The 24,429-nt window shown below is 40.8% G+C and overlaps 1 protein-coding gene across 3 annotated transcripts in view; it reads left to right on the top strand.

Moving 5' to 3' along the window:
* The window catches only part of LOC311033793 (mitogen-activated protein kinase kinase kinase kinase 4), a 109,779-nt gene extending 92,658 nt beyond the window's left edge, over nt 1-17,121 (top strand). For 2 of the 3 annotated variants that reach the window (XM_084041446.1, XM_084041447.1), the window contains 4 exons: nt 835-984; nt 6,094-6,253; nt 13,804-13,943; nt 16,309-17,121. In XM_084041446.1, the coding sequence (XP_083897572.1) occupies nt 835-984; nt 6,094-6,253; nt 13,804-13,943; nt 16,309-16,392 (534 nt within the window). In that variant the 3' untranslated portion in view covers nt 16,393-17,121. The remainder of the gene's footprint in view (nt 1-834; nt 985-6,093; nt 6,254-13,803; nt 13,944-16,308) is intronic. The other variant, XR_014599545.1, reaches the window with a different exon arrangement.
* The last annotated feature ends 7,308 nt before the right edge of the window (nt 17,122-24,429 follow it).

The following is a 24,429-nucleotide window of genomic DNA, read 5'->3' as shown; positions in this document are numbered from 1 at the left end:
TAACTCAAATCTTTGCTTCTGGGGGGGGGTCCCTGGAACAACATATTTTGAGATGGGGGTCGGCGGCCAAATACTTATCATTTTGGGGGTCCTTGACATGAAAAAGTTTGAGGAACCACTGATATTAAAGCAACATATACGGGTTTTCAGAAAAACTGTTAGGATTTAGAAGACATTTGTAGATGCGTTCTCGGATTGAATGGGTTAACACATGCACACACACACACGCACGCACGCACACACACACGCACACGCACATGCGCACACACACACACACACACACACACACACACACACACACACACACACACACACACACACACATACACACCCTCTCATCAGAGCATGTGTTCCACTTGCTAGTCTCCTCAGTGGCCTGAGCTACTTTCCTCTCTGTGCTCCACATCCCACATGGTTAACCCGCTGCCTGGAAACCATCTTCACCCAGGCCTAGAAAAAGGAGAAAAAAAACTAAAACAAATGTTAAAAGCCAGAACACAATAACAACATCTTTACACAGGCATGCTTTCAATAAACCAAGTGACGAGTTGTAAGCTTGTAGATCTACTATTTCTGCTTTTCATTTACATTCGAACATGTTTCTACATGGAAACGATTATGACGATTTAAAATAATTGTGATTATCTTAAATAATTGCGATTAGATGATTATGTGTTAATTGTGACAGGCCTCTGTGTGTGTGTGTGTGTGTGTGTGTGTGTGTGTGTGTGTGTGTGTGTGTGTGTGTGTGTGTGTGTGTGTGTGTGTGTGTGTGTGTGTGTGTGTGTGTGTGTGTGTGTGTGTGTGTGTGTGTGTGTGTGTGTGTGTGTCCAGTCGTTCAACAACCTTCCCCAGAAGCCTGTGTCCGTGGACCTGACAGTGGAGGAAGGTCAGAGGTTGAAGGTCATCTATGGCTCCCTCTCTGGCTTCCACGCCATCGACGTGGACTCTGGTACACCCTACGACCTCTACCTCCCCACACATGTAAGACTGTCTGTCTGTCTGTCTGTCTGTCTGTCTGGTTGATCATTAATTGACCGCTTAAAGACGCTAATAGACCACTGGTTCTCAACATGGAGTCCGGGGACCACCAGGGGTCCAAATGGACCTCTGAGAGTGTACAGATGGAACCAAATGCTAAGTTTATATTAGCTTGGATTCCCCATCGATGATGTCACTGGTAGGTGGGTGTCTGAACTGTCCACAGCCCTCCTCTGAGACACAGAGTGAGTAGACAAAAATGGCAACCATATATTACCATGAGCATTAGTGAGGACCATTTAGACCATTAACTCATTCACTGCCAGATGTATTTCTGGCTGCGTTTGCCCACTGCCAGCAATTTTAGTTTTTTTTTTTTTAACTTTCAACAGGTCACTCACCGTGTGAACACACCATTTCTCGCCAAAGATGCGCGCTTGTCTTACTTTTTCAGCTCGCCACCGAAAATGTACATCCCTTATGATCGCGTTTGCGACTGTTTGTAAACACACAGGGTACGTGTGTGTGTGTGTGTGTGTGTGTGTGTGTGTGTGTGTGTGTGTGTGTGTGTGTGTGTGTGTGTGTGTGTGTGTGTGTGTGTGTGTGTGTGTGTGTGTGTGTGTGTGTGTGTGTCGCCCAGAGAATAAATATTCCATCCGCAACATTTCCTTCTCCTGTAGCAGCAGTTTCAAAACAGAGCGTCTCACGGAACAAACAGTTAAACAGGGAGCGGACGGAAACGGAAATCTTTGAATGACGTTATTTCCGTATCCGGGTGAGTTAGAGTGAAAGTGGTCACTGCGGGTGTTAAAGAACAGTGCGATCGTTTCTAAAATCAAATAAAACATTTTTTTTACGTTTATTACGTCCGTGGCAGAATTGGTAATTGGAAAAAAATGTAGCGTCTGCTAAATGCCTAAATTGTAAATGTATATGAAGATATGTTGAAAATGGATGAAGAAAAAAAACGGCGTACTTCCTCCACCACTGATGCAGTTAGTACAGTACAGTATGTGGGAAGGTGCAGCTAACAGTGGCAGCCCCGTTGGTGACTCACCGTCACACTGATACACAGCTAGTCTATCTCTCTCTCTCTCGTGGTGCTTTGCAATTCAGAAACCTCTTATCTCCATATTTATTTATTGTTCGTTAAATTAAAGCCCTAGTCGATCACGCTACAGCGTCACACAAAAGTAGCTGATCTGCGAGCTCGAAACGCGGCGCGTTTCGAGCTTGTAGATCTGCTGTTTTTGCTACTTTTGAATTTGAATCCTGAAAAGTAACGTTTTTGGACATATGAGATTTCCACCCCGACGGAGACGATTTACATTGCGCACCACAGGCGCTTAGTCACCCAGGTACACACCATGTCACCGCTTTTTATAGTGATTGTCTTCCAAGCCATGACCCTGATATTGTATAGAACACATCAACCTGTATTATATATCATCACTGTCGGGTGCAAAACTCGTATGTCCAAAACAGTTTCATTTCATAACATGGGAGGTGGGGGGAAGAACCTGTGTTCCAATGTAGTTATTATTTAGTCACAAACTCTTCTTACTTTTCATTGGTTCAACATTTTGAAAATCCTCTGGCACACTTGAGCACTTTCACTTAAAAGAATACACTTTCTAACAAAAAAGTTACATTTTTTCTGTGTACCCCCTTTTCTCCCCAATTTAGTCATTATGCCAATTCATTCCTCTACATTGCAGTATTAATACTTTTACATAAGTAAAACATTTGAATACTTTTTCCACCACTGCCTATATATACTGTAAGACATTCCCAGAATAGAGACGCTGGGGTGAAGTGGTTAAATAATTAAACAAATCGTTTTTTTAAATAGAAGGAGACGCCCACCTGCCCCAGTGGGAGACGGGAAATGTCTCTTCATTTCCTGTGCGGTGGTTCGGTGTGGTGGACAGGTGGTTCTCATGACAGTGACGGTGAATCATGTTCACACACACACACACACAAACACACTAAGCGACGCATCTTTTCTGTCAGGCAGAAACCTTGTATCTCAATGTTTTATCCCCCTGTAAAATTAACGCCCTTCATCATACAAGCAGTGAAAATAGTTGATCTACAAGCTCAGTTGTGAGCTTGTATATCGGCTATTTTCAGTATGATATGTTCTTTTTTTTAAATACTAATAAAAAGGAACAGTTTTTTGGACATACAAGTATTCCACCCGACTCCGACAGAGACAACATACATTATTCTGTTGAATGTGCGTTCAGTGGGAATGCTTCACACCCACCTGGGTCTGGTGGGAGGAAACGTTTTTTACGGCCACTTAACCCATTAAGACCTGAGGTTCCGATTCTACAAAATGTCTCCTAAATCCTAACTGTTTTTTTTTTAAACGTATGTTTCTATATCAGTGGTGCTCAAACCTTTTCATGTCAAGGACCCCCAAAATGATATGAATTTGGCCGCCGAACCCATCTCAAAATATTTTGTTCCAGGGACCCCCCAGATGCAAAGATTTGAGTTACAAATGTTCGCTTGAAAAAATATATATTCAAAGATTTGCACACATTTTCACGATTTTTCAAAAATAGCAGATCTACAAGCTCGTAGCGCGGCTACGAGCTTGTAGATCTGCTATTTTTGAATAGCCCAAAGTGTAAAATAATGCTTTTTTTTTTTTGCTCAAATCTAAAAAAAACAGGTTCCAGGTCTTAAAGGGTTAAAGAGCCCGTAAACAGGAAGTACCCTAACCCAGTATTAGTAGGCCTAGTAGGCCTACTAATAGACCACAGATAGATCTTTGTGAGACCACAGAATAATATGTTATAAATAGGGTTGTCCGATATTGGCTTTTTTACCGATAACCGATATACCGATATTGTCCAACTCTTAATTACCGATACCGATATCAACCGATACCGATATATGCGGGGATTATTGTGATTAGGGTAAGCTCAAATTTCATATCACACACACCATATACAGTAAGAACTCCTGTAACTTATTTATAAAGCAAAAAAAAAAAAAAAAAAAAAAAAAAAAAATTTTTTTTTTTTCAAAAACCGATACCGATATTTTCCCGATATCAATTTTTATGCTAATATCGGCCGATAATATCGGGAGGCCGATAATATCGGACATCCCTAGTTATAAACCACCCAGCCAAATTAGAATGATTAAAAAAAGACTATTCTTAACTATAATGTATTATGTATAATGTAATAATACATTGTTGCAGCGCAACGCATTCTGAGCTTGTAGATCTGCCTTTTCCTGATCTCAGAAAGTGTCAAATTAGTCCCACGAGGGTACGTCTTTCTTTATATATATATATATATATATATACTCTTGGAGTTCAAGTACCCTTAAGGCGTGCTAGTTTCCACAAGAGAAGTGAGAGAGAGAGAGAGAAGGAGAAGAGAGATATGGAGGAGAGAAGAAGCTCTATAAATACATCTCTTCTGTCCTCTTTCCCTCGCTGTATGTGTGTGTGTGTGTGTGTGTGTGTGTGTGTGTGTGTGTGTGTGTGTGTGTGTGTGTGTGTGTGTGTGTGTGTGTGTGTGTGTGTGTGTGTGTGTGTGTGTGTGTGTGTGTGTGTGTGTGTGTGTGTGTGTGTGTGTCCTGACCTGTTCTTGTGCCTGTAGGACTGTATTTTTTTTCTCTCTTTTTTTTACCTCACCCATTTCCTCCAGTATATATCAAGGTGCTGCACTCACACAGCTGCCTACATCGGTGCCTTACATGACTGCTGCAGTCAGCTAGCCACACACACACACACACACACACACACACACACACACACACACACACACACACACACACACACAGTGCTTCCGCGGAGCATACACACTCCTGCAGGTTCTATGCTGCGCTTTCCTGCTGAAAGCACTCTCTGACACACACACTCAATTTCTCATTCACCCACATTTTATCACACTGCCCTCTCTCTCTCTCTCTCTCTCTCTCTCTCTCTCTCTCTCTCTCTCTCTCTCTCTCTCTCTCTCTCTCTCTCTCTCTCTCGCCCACCTTCCCACCCACCAACACACACACACACACACACACACACACACACACACACACACTTCATTCTCAGTTACATGTAGCTTGTCTTGAACGCATGCACTTGCACCGACACTTAAACAAACACACACACACACACACACACACACACACATGCGCGTGTGCATCCTCCCAGAGCCTCGTTGGTGCCATCATAGTTCTGTCAGTAGGATTATGTAACCATGCTGATTCCAAGGCAACGGATTAAAATTGCGCTGCGTCTGTGGATGCCCGTTTTAATGCTCCGGATTGTGGTGGCACACACGCAGGTAACGCACGTATTGCCATACTATTGCTTATCTGCAAATAAGGCTTAATGTCATGGTTTAGAGGGTTTTATTTTTTATTTTTTTATTGAAGTTTCTTTTGACTTGAAAAGGTTAGTTTGAGTTTGTTCTTAAAGCAGGTTTATGCTAGTTTAGTTTAGTTTTTATTTTGTGAAAATGCTTTTAGTTGATGGTTTATTAGCTTTAGTGTTAGTTTTATTTATTAATTTATTTTGCATATGCGCTAGCAGGGGCAAGATTCAACACGGTCAGAAGAAAAGTCAATCTACAAGCTCACAACTGGGTTTGTAGATCTGCAATTTTAGCAGGACATTTTCTCTCTGATTGTAGTTAACTGTAGTTTTGTAAACACTAAAAAACTGTAGTCTTTTTTTTAAAGTCTCGTTTCTATTTTTATTTCAGTTAACAAAAAAAAAGTTTTGTCAAATTTAAGTAGTTATTATGTTGCTTTTAGTTAACGATAATAACCTTGCTCTACATGCGGACGCACACACGTATGCTATGCACCCACGCGCACCCACACGCATGTGCGCATGATGCACACACACACACACACACAGTGCTGACCTGATTTCCCGATAGAGACCTGTTGCTGAACTGAACTGTGTTACTAGACTTTACTCTGTATAGAAACTCAATTTGGACAAACAACTTTCTTGCGAGTCGAGACTAAATTGTGACAGAAGTTGGATTGTTTGCGTAAGGATTATGAACCCATAATAATTACCTTGTTTCGCTTACATACTCATTTATTTTTTTACGTACGTGTGTGTGTGTCTCATAGATCCAGGGCTCCATCCGCCCCCATGCTATCATCATCCTGCCAAACAGCGCTGGGACAGAGGTGCTGGTGTGCTACGAGGACGAGGGCGTCTACATCGACACCTACGGACGCATCACCAAGGATACCGTCCTGCAGTGGGGAGAGATGCCCGCCTCCGTCGGTACGATGAGCCTAAACCCTCTCTCTGTAATTCTGTTGTTTTCACACAGCGACCCTTCAAAAAGAACTCAGACCGTTTTTGCACATTATTTACAATTTACTAGAGCTGGGACTCGATTAAAAAATCGAATTAATTAGAGGCTTTGTAATTAATTAATTGAAATGAATTGCATGTTTAATCGCGTATCAATATTTGACCTGAGAAGCAATTTATTTTCAGTTAAAACGGATTTTCTTATATGAGGGAATCAATGAGTGCATCAATCGATAAGGTTAAGCAACAAAATATAGTTTTATTTTATTTATCAAGGTGGTACTAAACAGACTGCAAGTTTTACCATAAAGTGCAGCAATTTTAGGAATATATTCAGAGATTCAGGTCCAGGCTTCCGTCAGAGTTTTTTAAATCAAAATTTGATATCTTGTTTGTTTTCACTATCTCTGTGGGTTAATGTCACCATGATTAAGCCATAACCATATAAGGAGTTCCCAATAAAGCTACGCCCAAATATGGATCTGTTTGCTTAACCTCAATGTGTACTCATGGCATCAGGCGGCTCCATATATGGGCACAATAGGGGGGATACCAAGCCCCCAGAACGGAGAGGGAGCAGTGAAGCGCATTGGACATGCTGGCCAATCATAGGTACTGCAGCTTATTACGGCTGGGGCCAGACACATGGACGAATGGGCTCGACTCATTGAGCACGGGCGGGGTTGAGCACGGAGGTGACGCAAAACGCGTCACATAGGCCCCAAATAGTCACATTTCCCAACCCGGAAGAAGGGGTGAGAAGGGAGTATGCGCTGGGTGAGCTACTCCATACAAGTGGATTTCCGGTGCCCTCTCTTTATGTTTAACTCTATGGGGGATACCCATATATGGGCATATGCTGATGACATCAGCAATCTCCATATGGGCATAAAAGGGACAAGGACTGACAGATATAGAGATCCGGTTGTCCAGAGCCACAGATCCAACCGCTATGCCCATGGGACCGACCAACTGTATATGGGCATATACTGATGACATCAGGGATCTCCATATTTGGGCATAAAAGGGACACAGGTAGACAGACAGATACACAACACAGACAGACAGGTACAACGGGTACTCTGAAAAATCCCCCCGGCAGTATGACTCAGACATATTTTGTCTGATCGGTGGTGCGACGTAAGTGTGAGTGGTGTAAAGTAACTAAGTACATTTGCTCAAGTACTGTTCTTAAGTACAATTTTGAGGTACTTTTACTGGAGTATTTCCAATTTTTGGTACTTTTTCTTCTACTCCACTACATCTCGGAGGCAAATATTGTACTTTTACTCCACTACAATTATTTGAAAACTTAAGTTGCTGCTAGTTACTTTGTAGATTTTGATTATTATTACAAAACATGCATTAACCACTTCAGTCCTATTAAACTTTGGCTATTTGAAAATAGCCGATCTACAAGCTCACAATGCGTCGCATCGCAACGCAGTGTGAGCTTGTAGATCTGCTATTTTCAAAAGATTTTCATACATCTCATACATTTGAAAAGTTGTGAAATGGGACATTCTGCATAAAGAGTACTTTTACTTTTGGTACTTAAAGTACACGTTGATACCAATACTTTTGTACTCTTACTCAAGTAAATTATGAATTCCGGACATTTACTTGTAACAGAGTATTTCTACATTGCAGTATTGATACTTTTCCTTAACTCATTGAGTGCCACAATCCGTCAAATCCGTCACGTGGCCTGACGCCCAGAGCGCCACGATCCGTCAAATCCGTCATAAAAAAATTTCAAAATAAAAAAAAAATTTCAAAATAAAAGTTTTTTTTTTTTTTTTTTTTTTTGGGGGAAAAAACATGTTCAGAACCCAAGATATGATGATTTGAAGATTTGCTGCTCCATCCACTCCTTGTTTAACCTATAACTTAAAAAGGCTGTATCTCGCTTCCTAAGCACTTTTTTTTTACAATGAATTTTGGCTGTGGCACTCAGAACCAAAATTCCATTAACATGAATAAATAATTTTGGCACTGAATGAGTTAAGTAAAACATTTGAGTGCCTTTTCCAGCACTGCATGTACTGAACATTCCCATCAGTGTAAAATAAAACATGGCCATTATTGTGTTGCAGCTTATATAACGCTTTCCAGGTTCCCACCTGGCTTTGTGATTGACTGACACCCACCTTGTTTACCTCACGTGTTACCTGGCAACGGAACGGCCGCCAGCTGCACCTCTGTCACGTTGTGATCGTCATGATATTAATAATAACCACTGAGATATAATCAGTGGTGTAAAGTAACTAAGTACATTTACTCAAGTGCTGTACTTAAGTACAATTTTGAGGTACTTTTACTTTACTGGAGTATTTCCAAATATAATATTTAAATGTTACTCCACTACATCTCTGAGGAAAATATTGTACTTTTACTCCACTACAATTATTTGAACACTTTAGTTGCTTTGCAGATATACATGATTATATTATAAAACATACATTAACCACTTTAGCCCAATTTTATACATAGGCTATTTGAAAATAGCAGATCTACTGTACAAGCTCACAACGTGTCTCATCGCGACGCGTTGTGAACTTGTAGATCTGCTATTTTCAAACATTTAGTACTTTTACTTTTGGTACTTTAAGTATATTTTGATGCCAATACTTTTGTACTTTTAATCAGGTAACATTTTGAACACGTTTTACTTGTAACAGATTATTTCTACATTGCAGTAATGTTATTGTGGTTCCCAAACTAAGTGATCCTGGGCACTACACTCCCAATCAGCTTTAAATTGCCTGAAACGTGCTCCCAACAGGTTTTTGGGGGAACAATTTTTTTTCTGTTTTCGTCACTCGTCACTAGTCGTCACTACCGAAACGGGAAAAAAAAATCACAAAAAAATCACTACCAATCAGCTTTAAATTGCCTGAAACGTGCTCCTAACAGGTTTTTGGGGGAACATTTTTTTTTCTGTTTTCGTCACTCGTCACTAGTCGTCACTACCGAAACGGAAAAAAAAAATCACTACCAATCAGCTTTAAATTGCCTGAAACGTGCTCCTAACAGGTTTTTGGGGGAACATTTTTTTTTCTGTTTTCGTCACTCGTCACTTTTCGTCACTACCGAAACGAAAAAAAAAATTCACAAAAAAATCACTACCAATCAGCTTTAAATTGCCTGAAACGTGCTCCTAACAGGTTTTTGGGGGAACATTTTTTTTCTGTTTTCGTCACTCGTCACTTTTCGTCACTACCGAAACGGAAAAAAAAAATCACAAAAAAATAACTACCAATCAGCTTTAAATTGCCTGAAACGTGCTCCTAACAGGTTTTTGGGGGAAATATTTTTTTTCTGTTTTCGTCACTCGTCACTTTTCGTCACTACCGAAACGGGAAAAAAAATCACAAAAAAATCACTACCAATCAGCTTTAAATTGCCTGAAACGTGCTCCTAACAGGTTTTTGGGGGAACATTTTTTTTTTCTGTTTTCGTCACTCGTCACTTTTCGTCACTACCGAAACGGGAAAAAAAATCACAAAAAAATCACTACCAATCAGCTTTAAATTGCCTGAAACGTGCTCCTAACAGGTTTTTGGGGGAACAATTTTTTTTCTGTTTTCGTCACTCGTCACTTTTCGTCACTACCGAAACGGAAAAAAAAATTCACAAAAAAATCACTACCAATCAGCCTTAAATTGCCTGAAACGTGCTCCTAACAGGTTTTTTGGGGAACATTTTTTTTTCTGTTTTCGTCACTCGTCACTTTTCGTCACTACCGAAACGGAAAAAAAATTCACAAAAAAATCACTACCAATCAGCTTTACATTGCCTGAAACGTGCTCCTAACAGGTTTTTGGGGGAACAATTTTTTTTCTGTTTTCGTCACTCGTCACTAGTCGTCACTACCGAAACGGAAAAAAAAATTCACAAAAAAATCACTACCAATCAGCTTTAAATTGCCTGAAACGTGCTCCTAACAGGTTTTTGGGGGAAATGTTTTTTTTCTGTTTTCGTCACTCGTCCCTTTTCGTCACTACCGAAAAGGAAAAAAAAAATCACAAAAAAATCAATACCAATCAGCTTTAAATTGCCTGAAACGTGCTCCTAACAGGTTTTTGGGGGAACATTTTTTTTTCTGTTTTCGTCACTCGTCACTAGTCGTCACTACCGAAACGGAAAAAAAAATCACAAAAAAATCACTACCAATCAGCTTTAAATTGCCTGAAACGTGCTCCTAACAGGTTTTTGGGGGAACAATTTTTTTTTCTGTTTTCGTCACTCGTCACTTTTCGTCACTACCGAAACGGAAAAAAAAAATCACAAAAAAATCACTACCAATCAGCTTTAAATTGCCTGAAACGTGCTCCTAACAGGTTTTTGGGGGAACAATTTTATTTCTGTTTTCGTCACTCGTCACTTTTCGTCACTACCGAAACGGGAAAAAAAAATCACAAAAAAATAACTACCAATCAGCTTTAAATTGCCTGAAACGTGCTCCTAACAGGTTTTTGGGGGAACAATTTTTTTTCTGTTTTCGTCGATCGTCACTAGTCGTCACTACCGAAACGGAAAAAAAAAATCACAAAAAAATCACTACCAATCAGCTTTAAATTGTCTGAAACGTGCTCCTAACAGGTTTTTGGGGGAACATTTTTTTTTCTGTTTTCGTCACTCGTCACTTTTCGTCACTACCGAAACGGGAAAAAAAAATCACAAAAAAATCACTACCAATCAGCTTTAAATTGCCTGAAACGTGCTCCTAACAGGTTTTTGGGGGAACAATTTTTTTTCTGTTTTCGTCACTCGTCACTAGTCGTCACTACCGAAACGGAAAAAAAAATCACAAAAAAATCACTACCAATCAGCTTTAAATTGCCTGAAACGAGCTCCTAACAGGTTTTTGGGGGAACAATTTTTTTTCTGTTTTCGTCACTTTTCGTCACTACCGAAACGGAAAAAAAAAATCACAAAAAAATCAATACCAATCAGCTTTAAATTGCCTGAAACGTGCTCCTAACAGGTTTTTGGGGGAACATTTTTTTTTCTGTTTTCGTCACTCGTCACTTTTCGTCACTACCGAAACGGAAAAAGAAATTCACAAAAAAATCACTACCAATCAGCTTTAAATTGCCTGAAACGTGCTCCTAACAGGTTTTTGGGGGAACAATTTTTTTTCTGTTTTCGTCACTCGTCACTTTTCGTCACTACCGAAACGGAAAAAAGAATTCACAAAAAAATCACTACCAATCAGCTTTAAATTGCATGAAACGTGCTCCTAACAGGTTTTTGGGGGAACAATTTTTTTTCTGTTTTCGTCACTCGTCACTTTTCGTCACTACCGAAACGGGAAAAAAAAATCACTACCAATCAGCTTTAAATTGCCTGAAACGTGCTCCTAACAGGTTTTTGGGGGAACAAGTTTTTTTTCTGTTTTCGTCACTCGTCACTTTTCGTCACTACCGAAACGGGAAAAAAAATTCACCAAAAAATCACTACCAATCAGCTTTAAATTGCCTGAAACGTGCTCCTAACAGGTTTTTTGGGGAACAATTTTTTTTCTGTTTTCGTCACTCGTCACTTTTCGTCACTACCGAAACGGAAAAAAATAATTCACAAAAAAGTCACCACCAATCAGCTTTAAATAGCCTGAAACGTGCTCCTAACAGGTTTTTGGGGGAACGATTTTTTTTCTGTTTTCGTCACTCGTCACTTTTCGTCACTACCGAAACGGGAAAAAAAAATCACAAAAAAATCACTACCAATCAGCTTTAAATTGCCTGAAACGTGCTCCTAACAGGTTTTTGGGGGAACAATTTTTTTTCTGTTTTCGTCACTCGTCACTTTTCGTCACTACCGAAACGGAAAAAAAAAATCACAAAAAAATCACTACCAATCAGCTTTAAATTGCCTGAAACGTGCTCCTAACAGGTTTTTGGGGGAATATTTTTTTTTCTGTTTTCGTCACTCGTCACTTTTCGTCACTACCGAAACGGAAAAAAAAAATCACAAAAAAATCACTACCAATCAGCTTTAAATTGCCTGAAACGTGCTCCTAACAGGTTTTTGGGGGAACAATTTTTTTTCTGTTTTCGTCACTCGTCACTAGTCGTCACTACCGAAACGGAAAAAAAAATTCACAAAAAAATCACTACCAATCAGCTTTAAATTGCCTGAAACGTGCTCCTAACAGGTTTTTTGGGGAACATTTTTTTTTCTGTTTTCGTCACTTTTCGTCACTACCGAAACGGAAAAAAAAATTCACAAAAAAATCACTACCAATCAGCTTACCAGCCTAGGGAGGCCAGGGCCGAGCTGGGTGCATTTCGCCTTTCCGACATGTCGCCTTTCCGACGTTAACGAACCCTATACCTAACCCTAACCCTAACCCTAACCGCACGCGGAAGCCACTAGTTGGAGTGGCGAGATGTCGGAATGGAAGGAGAACCCCGGCCGAGCTCATGCCTCCTTCAATGCATGAGAGCCAACTGACCTTCTTGTCACCTGACAGGGGAGAGTTTCCCTGATTGGACGTAGCGCGTGGAAGGAAAACGTTATTCCAACCAGTTCCCTCCCCCTCCATCAGGCGCCCCGGCTGTCATGGGGGAGGCGTTATAGTGACCAGGATTACTACATGTTTTTGTGAGGGCTTTAACTACCCTGAGAGACACGGGGAGAACATGCAAACTCCACACAGAGTGGGCCCTTTCGCCAACCCCACCTAGGGTATGGGCGCAGATGACGCATATGAGGAGAAGACACGACCCCAGCGCCCACGGCGTCCCCGGCGGGAATCAAACCCAGGACCTTCTAGCTGTGAGGCGACAGCGCTACCGACTGCGCCACCGTGCCCTCGAAAAAGAAAAAAAAAGCTGATTTAAAAAATGATAATCTGAAAAACATTGATATGGCATCGAAATTTTTCGGGTCATTCTGGGCCGTAGAGCACTGGCCTGATGATTGTAGATCACTGGTTGTCCTCCTCACCACTGATCCCAGCCAAGTGGAGACAGATTTGGGACAGGGAGGACTAAAAATAATGACGTGCGTGTGTGCGTGCGTGGGAGTCTTCTATTGGGTCCAGTAGCTGGGTCATTATTTTAGGAAAGGGGTTGTCTGTCTGTCTGTCTGTCTGTCTGTCTGTCTCTCTCTCCCTCTGTTGTCTGTCTCTCTGCCAATGTTTGTACTCATTTGAAATAAGGTCTGTTGATTTTAATATACATACTTTTTCAACATGCGTATTATTATACATATATGTATTTATTTATTATACGTTTTATTTGGGAGGGACAGCACATATTAATGAACACCACACCATACAATGCAAGGTAAATACACAGATTTAGCAAGAATGCTAATTTCCATCCGCAGTCCCCATACAGAAAACGAGCAACATTACAAAAAGAGCACATACAAACATCACTTAAAGGGTACAAACAGAAAAGCAACAGTAAAAAAAAAGGCCTCGTTTTGACCATGTAATGCTGCTAGGGTACTGAAATATCTCTCCCCCTGTTTCTGTCTCTGTCTCTGTCTCCCTCCCCCTGCAGCTTACCTTCAGTCCAATCAGGTGATGGGCTGGGGTGACAAGGCCATAGAGCTGAGGTCGGCCAACACGGGGAACCTGGAGGGCGTCTTCATGCACAAGAAGGCCCAGAAGCTCAAGTTCCTGTGTGAGAGGAACGACAAGGTGGGTCATCTACAGCACCTACAGCAGACTCCAGGGGCAGAGCTGGGATTTAACATTTTTGGGTGGGCATGGGGGTAAAAGAGACGACAAGACTGGGCCACGGTCAACTTTATTGTCCACTTGTGAAATTTGGCTGCTGCAGCCCCCCACAAACATACAAAAAAAAACATTTTTTAGCAAAAACAAAACATCACTTACCCTACCTTTTGAAAGAGCCCGTAAACAAGAAATGCCCAGTGTTAGGCATAATTTCCTGCTGAGATAATTTCCTGCTGAGAGCTGTTTTTCTTGGCGGGGCTAATGACCTCACCTGATGACACACTCAGGTGAGTTTCAGTCACTTAACCGCATAATTCCTAACATTTATCGAGCTCTGGACTTAGCAATTTTTTTTTCGTTTCGGTAGTGACACCATTGTGTCACTACCGAAACGAAAAAAAAATTGTTCCCCCAAAAACCTGTTAGGAGTACGTTTCAGGCAATTTAAAGTTGATTGGTAGTGACTTTTTTTTTGGTCCCTAACATATATCGAGCTCTGGACTTAGTAATTTTTTTTCCGTTTCGGTGGTGACACTACCGAAAAAAAAAGAATGTTCCCCCAACAACCTGGTAGGAGTACGTTTCAGGCAATTTAAAGTTGATTGGTAGTGACTTTTTTTTTGATCCCTAACATTCATCGAGCTCTGGACTTAGTAATCTTTTTTCCGTTTCGGTAGTGACACAATGGTGTCACTACCGAAACGAAAAAAAAATTGTTCCCCCAAAAACCTGTTAGGAGTACGTTTCAGGCAATTTAAAGTTGATTGGTATTGACTTTTTTTTTGGTCCCTAACATTCATCGAGCTCTGGACTTAGTAATTTTTTTTCCGTTTCGGTAGTAACACTACCGAAACGAAAAAAAAATTGTTCCCCCAAAAACCTGTTAGGAGTACGTTTCAGGCAATTTAAAGTTGATTGGTAGTGACTTTTTTTTTGGTCCCTAACATTCATCGAGCTCTGGACTTAGTAATTTTTTTTCCGTTTCGGTAGTGACACAATGGTGTCACTACCGAAACGAAAAAAAAATTGTTCCCCCAAAAACCTGTTAGGAGTACGTTTCAGGCAATTTAAAGTTGATTGGTAGTGACTTTTTTTTTGGTCCCTAACATTCATCGAGCTCTGGACTTAGTATTTTTTTTGCCGTTTCGGTAGTGACACTACCGAAACGAAAAAAAAAATTGTTCCCCCAAAAACCTGTTAGGAGTACGTTTCAGGCAATTTAAAGTTGATTGGTAGTGACTTTTTTTTTGGTCCCTAACATTAATCGAGCTCTGGACTTAGTAATTTTTTTTCCGTTTCGGTAGTGACACAATGGTGTCACTACCGAAACGAAAAAAAAATTGTTCCCCCAAAAACCTGTTAGGAGTACGTTTCAGGCAATTTAAAGTTGATTGGTAGTGACTTTTTTTTTGGTCCCTAACTAGGGTTGTCCGATATTGGCTTTTTTACTGATAACCGATATTGTCCAACTCTTAATTACCGATACCGATATCAACCGATACCGATATATGCGGGGATTATTGTGATTAGGGTAAGCTCAAATTTCATATCACACACACCATATACAGTAAGAACTCCTGTAACTTATTTATAAAGCAAAAAAATTTTTTTTTTTCAAAAACCGATACCGATATTTTCCCGATATCAATTTTTATGCTAATATCGGCCGATAATATCGGGAGGCCGATAATATCGGACATCCCTAATTCTTAACCACACCAGTCGTATACCCCGGAGCTCATCGCCATCATCGCCAGTCATTAGCAGAAAAACGACAGCTCATTTGTCACAAAACCAATCTTTATATACTTAACTCTCTCACTGCCAAGAACGACTTATGACGAGACATCGTCATAACGCCCTGGCTGCCCAGAATGACTTATGACGACTTTTTTTAATTTTTTCGAGAGATAACAAGATCGGAAGACGTACTGCTCCATTCACTTCCTAGTTAACTTATTACTTAAAAATCCTGTATCTCGGCTCCTGTGTACTTTTTTTTTTAACTATGTATTTCTTTTTGGGTCGCGATGACACTTAGTTTTTTCTTTCTCGGAAGCACAGTGAAACCCTCTGTGATTAGCAACCATCAGGGGATCGATCATACTGGAGATAAATATTCTGTGACTACTTGAAAAGGAAAGAAAATCTCAAAATCACTGGAAGTGGGTGCACACAGCCAGGAATAAGTCTGGCAGTGAAAGAGTGAAATAAATAAAAAACACTTTAATTTGGCTGGGTGGTTTATAACACATTATTCTGTGGGTTTACGGGCACAGTGGATCGTTGCAGGCCTACTGAAATGTCGTCTCTTGTTGTCCTGCAGGTGTTCTTTGCGTCGGTGCAGTCCGGAGGCAGCAGTCAGATCTACTTCATGACCCTCGGACAGAACTCGCTGTTCAACTGGTGATGACCCGGGATCCGTCCGTCAGTCCGCTCCGGGATCGGCCGATCGGATCCGTTAACTCCTCGCCCCCTTTTTGTCGAAACGTCGCCGTTTAGTACGTGATCGAGGATCCGTTTTATCCTGGGATTCCCGGGGTTGTTGGACTGGTGATGTCTGGCCCTGATGGTCGGTGCTCAGCCCGTTGACGTCTGGGAGTAAGAAGACGTGCGAGCGTCGACTAGAAATGTCTTGAATGTGTCGTCCTGCCCACTCTGTCTCCGTCGCGAACACACACTGTCTCTCCGTGAATCGTTGATCGTCTAAAGATGCCTGGAACTGCAGCTGATGATGCAGATAAAAACCGTCATCCTTAAATATACAAGAAACATGAATCCATTAGGTTGTCATCATCTAGTGCAGCCCGGGGGGGGCCCCTTGAGGTGGTCCTTGAGGAGTTACAGGCTTAATTGGATCCATCCCCGTGTTCTATGTTTAACCCCTTAAGACTGGGAATGCATCTGTGTGTCATTTTTTGATTTCTTCGGGCCATTCCAAAAACAGCTGTACAAGCTCATAGCTATGAGCTTGTACATCTGCAAAAGAGTTTGAGAACCACTGATATAACATAAGTAAAAAATAAACTGTTCGGATTTCGAAGACATTTGTAGAATCCCCAGAAAAGACAGATTTGAGTTTAAAATGTTCGCTTCGAAAAATATATATATTCAAAGATTTGCACACATTTTCACGATTAAAAAAAAATAGCAGATGTACAAGCTCATAGCGCGGCACTCGGTGCCGCGCTATGAGCTTGTATATCTGCTATTTTTTAATAGCCAAAGAAATCTAAAATGATACAGATGCGTATCCCGGTCTCAATGGGTTAATCTCATAATAATGCTACACTTTGGGTCACATTCATCTAGCTTTATGAATCCGGAGGTGTCGCCGTTCGCAGCATTCTTTTTCCAGAGCGGAGCGTACAAGTGCCATTTCTCTAAACCATAATCAGAGAGAGATGTCATTCAGGATGCGGGCTGTGGCCCAAATAACGGCCGCACAGTGAAGATTTAAAATCGCATGGACGTGTGCTTATGCTTGTTTCTGACTATGGCACAATACATAGGTAATAATTTGTCAATTTAGGAGTGCAATGTTAATGCTTAAAACTAGTAAGACCATAAGCATACAGTATTTTTTCCCTAATCCCCCCCCTCATAGAAAGGTATTAATTGCTTATCTTCAGTGCCTCTTAAATGCTGTCTGCTAGTTTTGGCCTTTGGTTGTGCTTTTCTGAATTATAATGAAAGCTTTGAAGCCATTATTTTTTCTTGTCGAATCCTTTAGTGATCGTTATACTGTTACGTTGCATTGCACAATACCAATGCTTAATTTGTATTTTTCTCTTTCTCTTGAGTACCCACCATGTCAGGCGACTTGAACCCCTGCATGCCTATTCTGGGGGGAACATTCGCCAAAAATGTGCCGATCTACAAGCTCAAAGTGTGCTGTGTTTGCAGTTGAGGTTGTAGATCGGCTATTTTTTTAGACAGAAAAAAAAGCGTTGTAACTCAAGTCCGTTTCACTAAGACTAGAGGCGTTAAGTGGTTAAAGGTGACATTACCAAAAGAGCCTTGCACCACAAATACATTTTCAACAGCAGAAGCCATAACTAGGCTTCAAGCATTTGGTTGAATGTGTTCTAAAACGTAACTCACAGGGTTACATTATAGTGACTTTAACTGGTTAACAAACATTTATTTTAGTGTGACAATGTCACAACATCCTTCCAGATGTATCCAACAGATCTGTTCCAAAATTGTCATCACAATATAATTAGCACATTTCACAGTTTGGCCCAGAAATGTGAGAATCGTATTCCATCCATTATACAAAATGTGTTTATTTTTTGATGACATAGTTTATCTTAATCTTAGATTATTATTCTAAAGCAGTATTATTTCCTGTGCCGAGCAATAACAATAAGATATATCTCTTCTTCAACTGAGAAAACAGTAAATCAATTAAGCAGGAAAATATGCATTACTTTAAAACTTAGCATTACATTTAGTATATTTGTTTGTTTTTACAACAGAACTGCCTTCTGTTAGACCCCAATTTATTTGAGCATTCTTTGTCTTTAGCCACAGGAACCCTAGCATCCCTATTCTGAGGCGAACATTAGAGAATATATTTGGTGTAGAGGGGAAAAAAGGAAGCAGGCCTACTAGAGACTCCTGGGGGACTCAACTAGGTAATTAGGGTTTAAGTGGACCAGTGTTTTTTTGTACAGCATAGAGGCGATGTACACACAGATACAGATCTACAGGGCTGTGGAGGATAGTGTGTGGTTTCTACATTTGTACAGCATAGAGGATGTATATATAATGTCGTAATTTGCACTGTTTTATAGATATTTTATAATCTGCAGGCCATCAGTATTGTACATGTATAGAATTTTGGGCTTGTTAATGCAATATTCCACCCTAAGACCACCACGCTTGCCTATTATTTCTACGATTGTAGACACTTCTGTTCCATAAAGTGGCTTTTGGACTTTTTATGTCCATGAATCAAGCTGTCCATGATCGTGGAAAATAAACGTGAATTATTGTTTTGGGTTTTTTATTGTTTTGTTTTTTGGTTTTGTTTATCTTTGTGGTCGATTATTCACTTATATGTCCTCTGTAACCGGGCCCTTTGCACAATGGCCACTGTATGTTTTCTGTAATATAGCTTGCTTTGGCATGCTTTTTTTTTTTATTGTGAAGTCACAAAACATTTAAAGCCATTTTACTGTTGGTATTAAAAAAGGTTCCATCAGTACACTAGTCGATGAGCATTTCTTGAACCTGAAACCCCCAATAGTAAGCTTCGAATTGAGCCTGATGTCCGCACGGAGTCACCTGTCACGTAGGACTGATTTAACTTGAACTTTCACTGTCCATTGTGGGGGATCTTAGTGTCACAGTATTGTACAGTATTGTGTAATTTGAACTTGTGTTCTGTTCAATGAAGTAGCTCTGGTTGGACCTTACCCTGGTAGCTCACTGGCTATTCAGTACAGCACTTGTTTAATATTTTTCAGTTGTTGTGGAACCGGCCCAAGCAAAAAGGGTATCCCATCATAGAATCGTCTCATAAGAATTGTGGTCCAAAAATAAACAAACTGCCTCGGCGATATTGTCAGGGAGGAGCCTCTGCATCGTTTATGATAGTCAGTCACTCATATTTGAAACAGTCCGTTTCTGGCAAATTTAACTAATTCGGCAGAAGTAACATTAGCGTTTTCTCACCGTCAGTTGATGCTTCATATCCATAAGAGTAAAACCGCCGGGGTCATTTGTTTATGTTTGGAACACAGTTCTTATTTGACGCGATATTAAACACGTCTATGGGAATTCAGAACAGGGGGGAAAAGGTTTTAAATCTTCTAAAGCTCTATGGTATTCTATAAAATTCAAATGGTAGCCGATATGTCCTAAGTAGGCCGAACGTTGTAGAGTTGGAACGGAGTTTGTAGCTAAAAGTATGAAGGACTAGTTAGGGGTCAAAAAACAGGCCGAATACATAGTGACAATAACGTCAGTGTGCTCGCTAAGTATATACTGTTAGGCACATACGTGAAATGTGTCCTCTGCACTTTAACAACTAACAGCCTCAAATCACTCTAAGATTGCCACATTGTTGACCTCACCTGGAATCGTACCCAGGACATCCAGGACCTCTGGTTCACCAGGCAGGCCCACTAACCACTCTGCTACACTCTGATTAACATCATGTCAGAAAATGAAAGGAAACAAAAGTCTGACTATACTGAGTCAGAGTCAAGCTTTACAAAATGTAAGTTGTGTCAAAAAAAGTCTGACTATACTAAGTTGTTATTTGTTTAAGTCAGGCTATGCTCTACTCAGAGTCATAAGTTTACAAAATATACTAAAGTACAGTGAACGTCTGTGCGGTTTGTCTCCATCACTGAAAATCACGTACATGTAAACAGATATAAAACTGCTGTCCTGTGCAGATGGGGTGAAAAAACACAACCATTTCACTCCTAATAATACCTGCTAACAGGTTTTTGGGGGGACGATTTTGGCCTCCACACTTAGTGATTTTTTCGGATTTAACTTTCGTTTGGGTAGTGACAAACTTTCGTTTCGGTAGTGACACAATGGTGAAAAAATAAATGTATTTGTCTTGTTTGTTGTTCAAGTCAAAGCACCAGGAAGGCTGTATTTCTTGGCCAACAGTTAGCTCAATGGGTTGAGACGCAGTATTCATGATCCAGAGGCCATGAGTTCAAATCCCACTGCTGTCTTTACTGTGATGCTTTCCTTTGCAGACTAACGTCTAGAAAAACAAGTTAAAATCACCAGGAAACCTGTAACTCTCAGCCAACAGCATAGCTCAACTGGTAGAGCGTCTGTCCAATAACATGACTTGGCTTGACTTGAGTGGGTTCGATTCCCACTCGAGTCAAGTGTCCCCGGTAACTTGGGGCAACGGATAAATTGACTCGAGATAAATTGACACTTGACTCGAGTGGGAATCGAACCCACTCAAGTCAAGTCATGTTATTGTTACCGGGGACACTTGACTCGAGTGGGAATCGAACCCACTCAAGTCAAGTCAAGTCATGTTATTGTTACCGGGGACACTTGACTCGAGTGGGAATCGAACCCACTCAAGTCAAGCCAAGTCCGTTGCCCCAAGTTACCAGGGAAACTTGACTCGAGTGGGAATCGAACCCACTCAAGTCAAGTCAAGTCATGTTATTGTTACCGGGGACACTTGACTCGAGTGGGAATCGAACCCACTCAAGTCAAGCCAAGTCCGTTGCCCCAAGTTACCGGGGACACTTGACTCGAGTGGGAATCGAACCCACTCAAGTCAAGTCAAGTCATGTTATTGTTACCGGGGACACTTGACTCGAGTGGGAATCGAACCCACTCAAGTCAAGTCAAGTCATGTTATTGTTACCGGGGACACTTGACTCGAGTGGGAATCGAACCCACTCAAGTCAAGTCATGTTATTGGACAGACGCTCTACCAGTTGAGCTATGCTGTTGGCTGAGAGTTACAGGTTTCCTGGTGGTTTTAACTTGTTTTTCTAGAAGTTAGTCTGCAAAGGGAAGCATCACTAAGGATATCAGTCAATTTATCTATTGCCCCAAGTTACCGGGGACACATGACTCGAGTGGGAATCGAACCCACTCAAGTCAAGTCATGTTATTGGACAGACGCTCTACCAGTTGAGCTATGCTGTTGGCTGAGAGTTACAGGTTTCCTGGTGGTTTTAACTTGTTTTTCTAGAAGTTAGTCTGCAAAGGGAAGCATAACAGTGAAGACACCAGTGGGATTTGACTCATGGCCTCTGGATCATGTATACTGCGTCTCAACCCATTGAGCTAACAGTTGGATGACAAATATAGCCTTCCTGGTCGTTTTCAGTTGATCTTCTGCAAGCCAGTCTGCAAAGGAAAGAATCATAGGAAAGACATCAATGGGATTTGAACTCATGGCCTCTGGATCATGAATACTGTATCTCAACCCATTGAGCTAACAGATGGCTGACAAGTACAGCCTTCCTGGTGCTTTGACTTGAACAACAAACAAGACAAATACTTTAAAAAAATGTGTTACAGCATAAATTTAAATATTTTTCATGGGGGGCCCTGACACTACATCTTTTCAAATTGGGGTCCACTGCCCAAATACATGTCAATTTGGGGGGTTGACAACAAAACGTTTCAGAACCACAGATTCCAAGGAAACAGCTGTAGGTGAATGGATAGAGTCACTGACTAGTGAGCCGCAGGTAACAGGTTCAAGCCTCAGCTACAGCAGCAAGTCAGGATGTCAAATCAAATAGGTATTATTAGGAGTGAAATGGTTGTGTTTCTTCACCCCAACTGCACATGACAGCAGTTTTATATCAGTTTACATGTACGTTATTTTCAGTGATGAAGACAAACCGCACAGACGTTCACTGTACTTTAGTACATTTTGTAAACTTATGACTCTGAGTAGAGTATAGCCTGACTTAAACAAACAAATAGCAACTTAGTATAGTCAGATTATTTTTTACACAACTTACATTTTGTAATCAAACTACCGAAACGAAAGTTGGTCCCCACCGAAACGAAAGTTAAATCCGAAAAAATCACTAAGTGTGGAGGCCAAAATCGTCCCCCCAAAAACCTGTTAGGCGTACGTTTCAGGCAATTTAGAGTTGATTGGTAGTACTTTGTAGTGACTTTTTTTTTTGGTCCCTAACATTCATCGAGCTCTGGACTTAGTACATTTTTTTTTCACCATTGTGCCACTTCCCATGTATGCTCTAACTGCACCACTGGGGTTTCTTAGTTGTCTAATGTCTTGTATGCTCTTCAGCAGTGGTGGGAGAAGTAAGGCCCAACATCCCTATTCTGGCGGCAAACATTTGTCAAGATTTACAATGTGTCGACGTGTTGTGAGCTTGTAGATTGACAATTCTTTGTGAAAAGATTTGGTGTAGATGGTAACAAGGCAAGCGGGAAAGTAAAGTTGCAACTTTACTAAGAATAGAGGGTTTAAGTGGTGAAGTTAATGTAGAAATACACTGTGCATCTAAATACTAAAAGGATAAGTATTTCCTTCTCATCTGAATGTTTCATGTCTCTGTGGCTCAAGAGATGTGTCACTGTTTATGAACCAAAGAGTTTAAGGTTCAAAGCTCCTAAAGAACATTTTCATTGTCCATCTCAATCCTGAAAAGGTGGTTTAAGTATTATGTTCTCAGTTGCATGGTTCATGCCACCATGGCTGAAGAGAAAACTCTGGGGTTTATAAACCAAAGGTTTAAGGTTCGAAACTCCTGGAGCACATTTTCACTGTCCATCTAACTTCTAAAAGGTGGTTTAAGTATTACGTTCTCTTTTGTATTATCCATACCTGTGTGGCTCAAGAGATAAACACAGGGTCTGAAAGCAGAAGGTTTGGGGTTCAAAGTTCCTGAAGAACATTTTCACTGGCCATCTAAATTCTAAAAGGCGGGTTAAGGATGACGTTCCCAATAGTAACTTCCATGCCAGCGTGGCTCAAGAGATAAACACAGGGTCTGAAAGCAGAAGGTTTGGGGTTCAAGGCTCCTGAAGAACATTTTCACTGTCCATCTCTAAATTCTAAAAGGCGGGTTAAGGATGACGTTCCCAATTGTACTTTCCATGCCAGCGTGGCTCAAGAGTTAAACGCAGGGTCTGAAAGTAGAAGGTTTGGGGTTCAAGGCTCCTGAAGAACATTTTCACTGTCCATCTAAATTCTAAAAGGCGGGTTAAGGATGACGTTCCCAATTGTACTTTCCATGCCAGCGTGGCTCAAGAGATAAACACAGGGTCTGAAAGCAGAAGGTTTGGGGTTCAAGGCTCCTGAAGAACATTTTCACTGTCCATCTCTAAATTCTAAAAGGCGGGTTAAGGATGACGTTCCCAATTGTACTTTCCATGCCAGCGTGGCTTAAAAGATAAATCAAAGGTTCACAAACTAAAGGTTCAAGGTTCAAAGCTCACTCAAAACAACTACAAACTAAAAGGGTAATACAACAAAAAAACAATGGAGCTGTGGTCAATACAAACTGGTGATGAAAAAAAACAATAAAAAAATGTCTCAAACAAATTCATGTGAAAAAAAATAGTGGCCATAAAATCACAAAAAATACTAAAATAAAAATCTTTAATTAATATGTAAATGTATTAAGCTCCTCCCCCTGGAGGTGGGCTCCCTCCATGCTCCTCCCTCTCCTACCGGAGCTAAAAGAGGGCGTGAGGAGGGAGGCGGGCTTCATCCATGGTTCTCGCCTTAAAAAGACCGAAAATTGAGATCTTCCCTGACCAAGATTCAAACCCACCACCATCCGCTTGTGAAGCCTATGCTTTACTCTTGCACCACCAGGCCTTTCACATTAATTAGGATTTTGAGGTTATATTTAAAGTTAAAGCAAGAGGTGACAGGTCAAAAACTGAAAATCCACAGCAAACACCTCTACCCCTGACAGAATGACTGGATCTACTAGATACACCCTCT

Source organism: Gymnoscopelus microlampas (genome assembly GCF_963454915.1).
Source record: "Gymnoscopelus microlampas genome assembly, chromosome: 18".
Taxonomy (NCBI): domain Eukaryota; kingdom Metazoa; phylum Chordata; class Actinopteri; order Myctophiformes; family Myctophidae; genus Gymnoscopelus; species Gymnoscopelus microlampas.
Note: the sequence above shows the minus strand (reverse complement) of the source record. Positions and strands in the feature narration are given on the sequence as shown.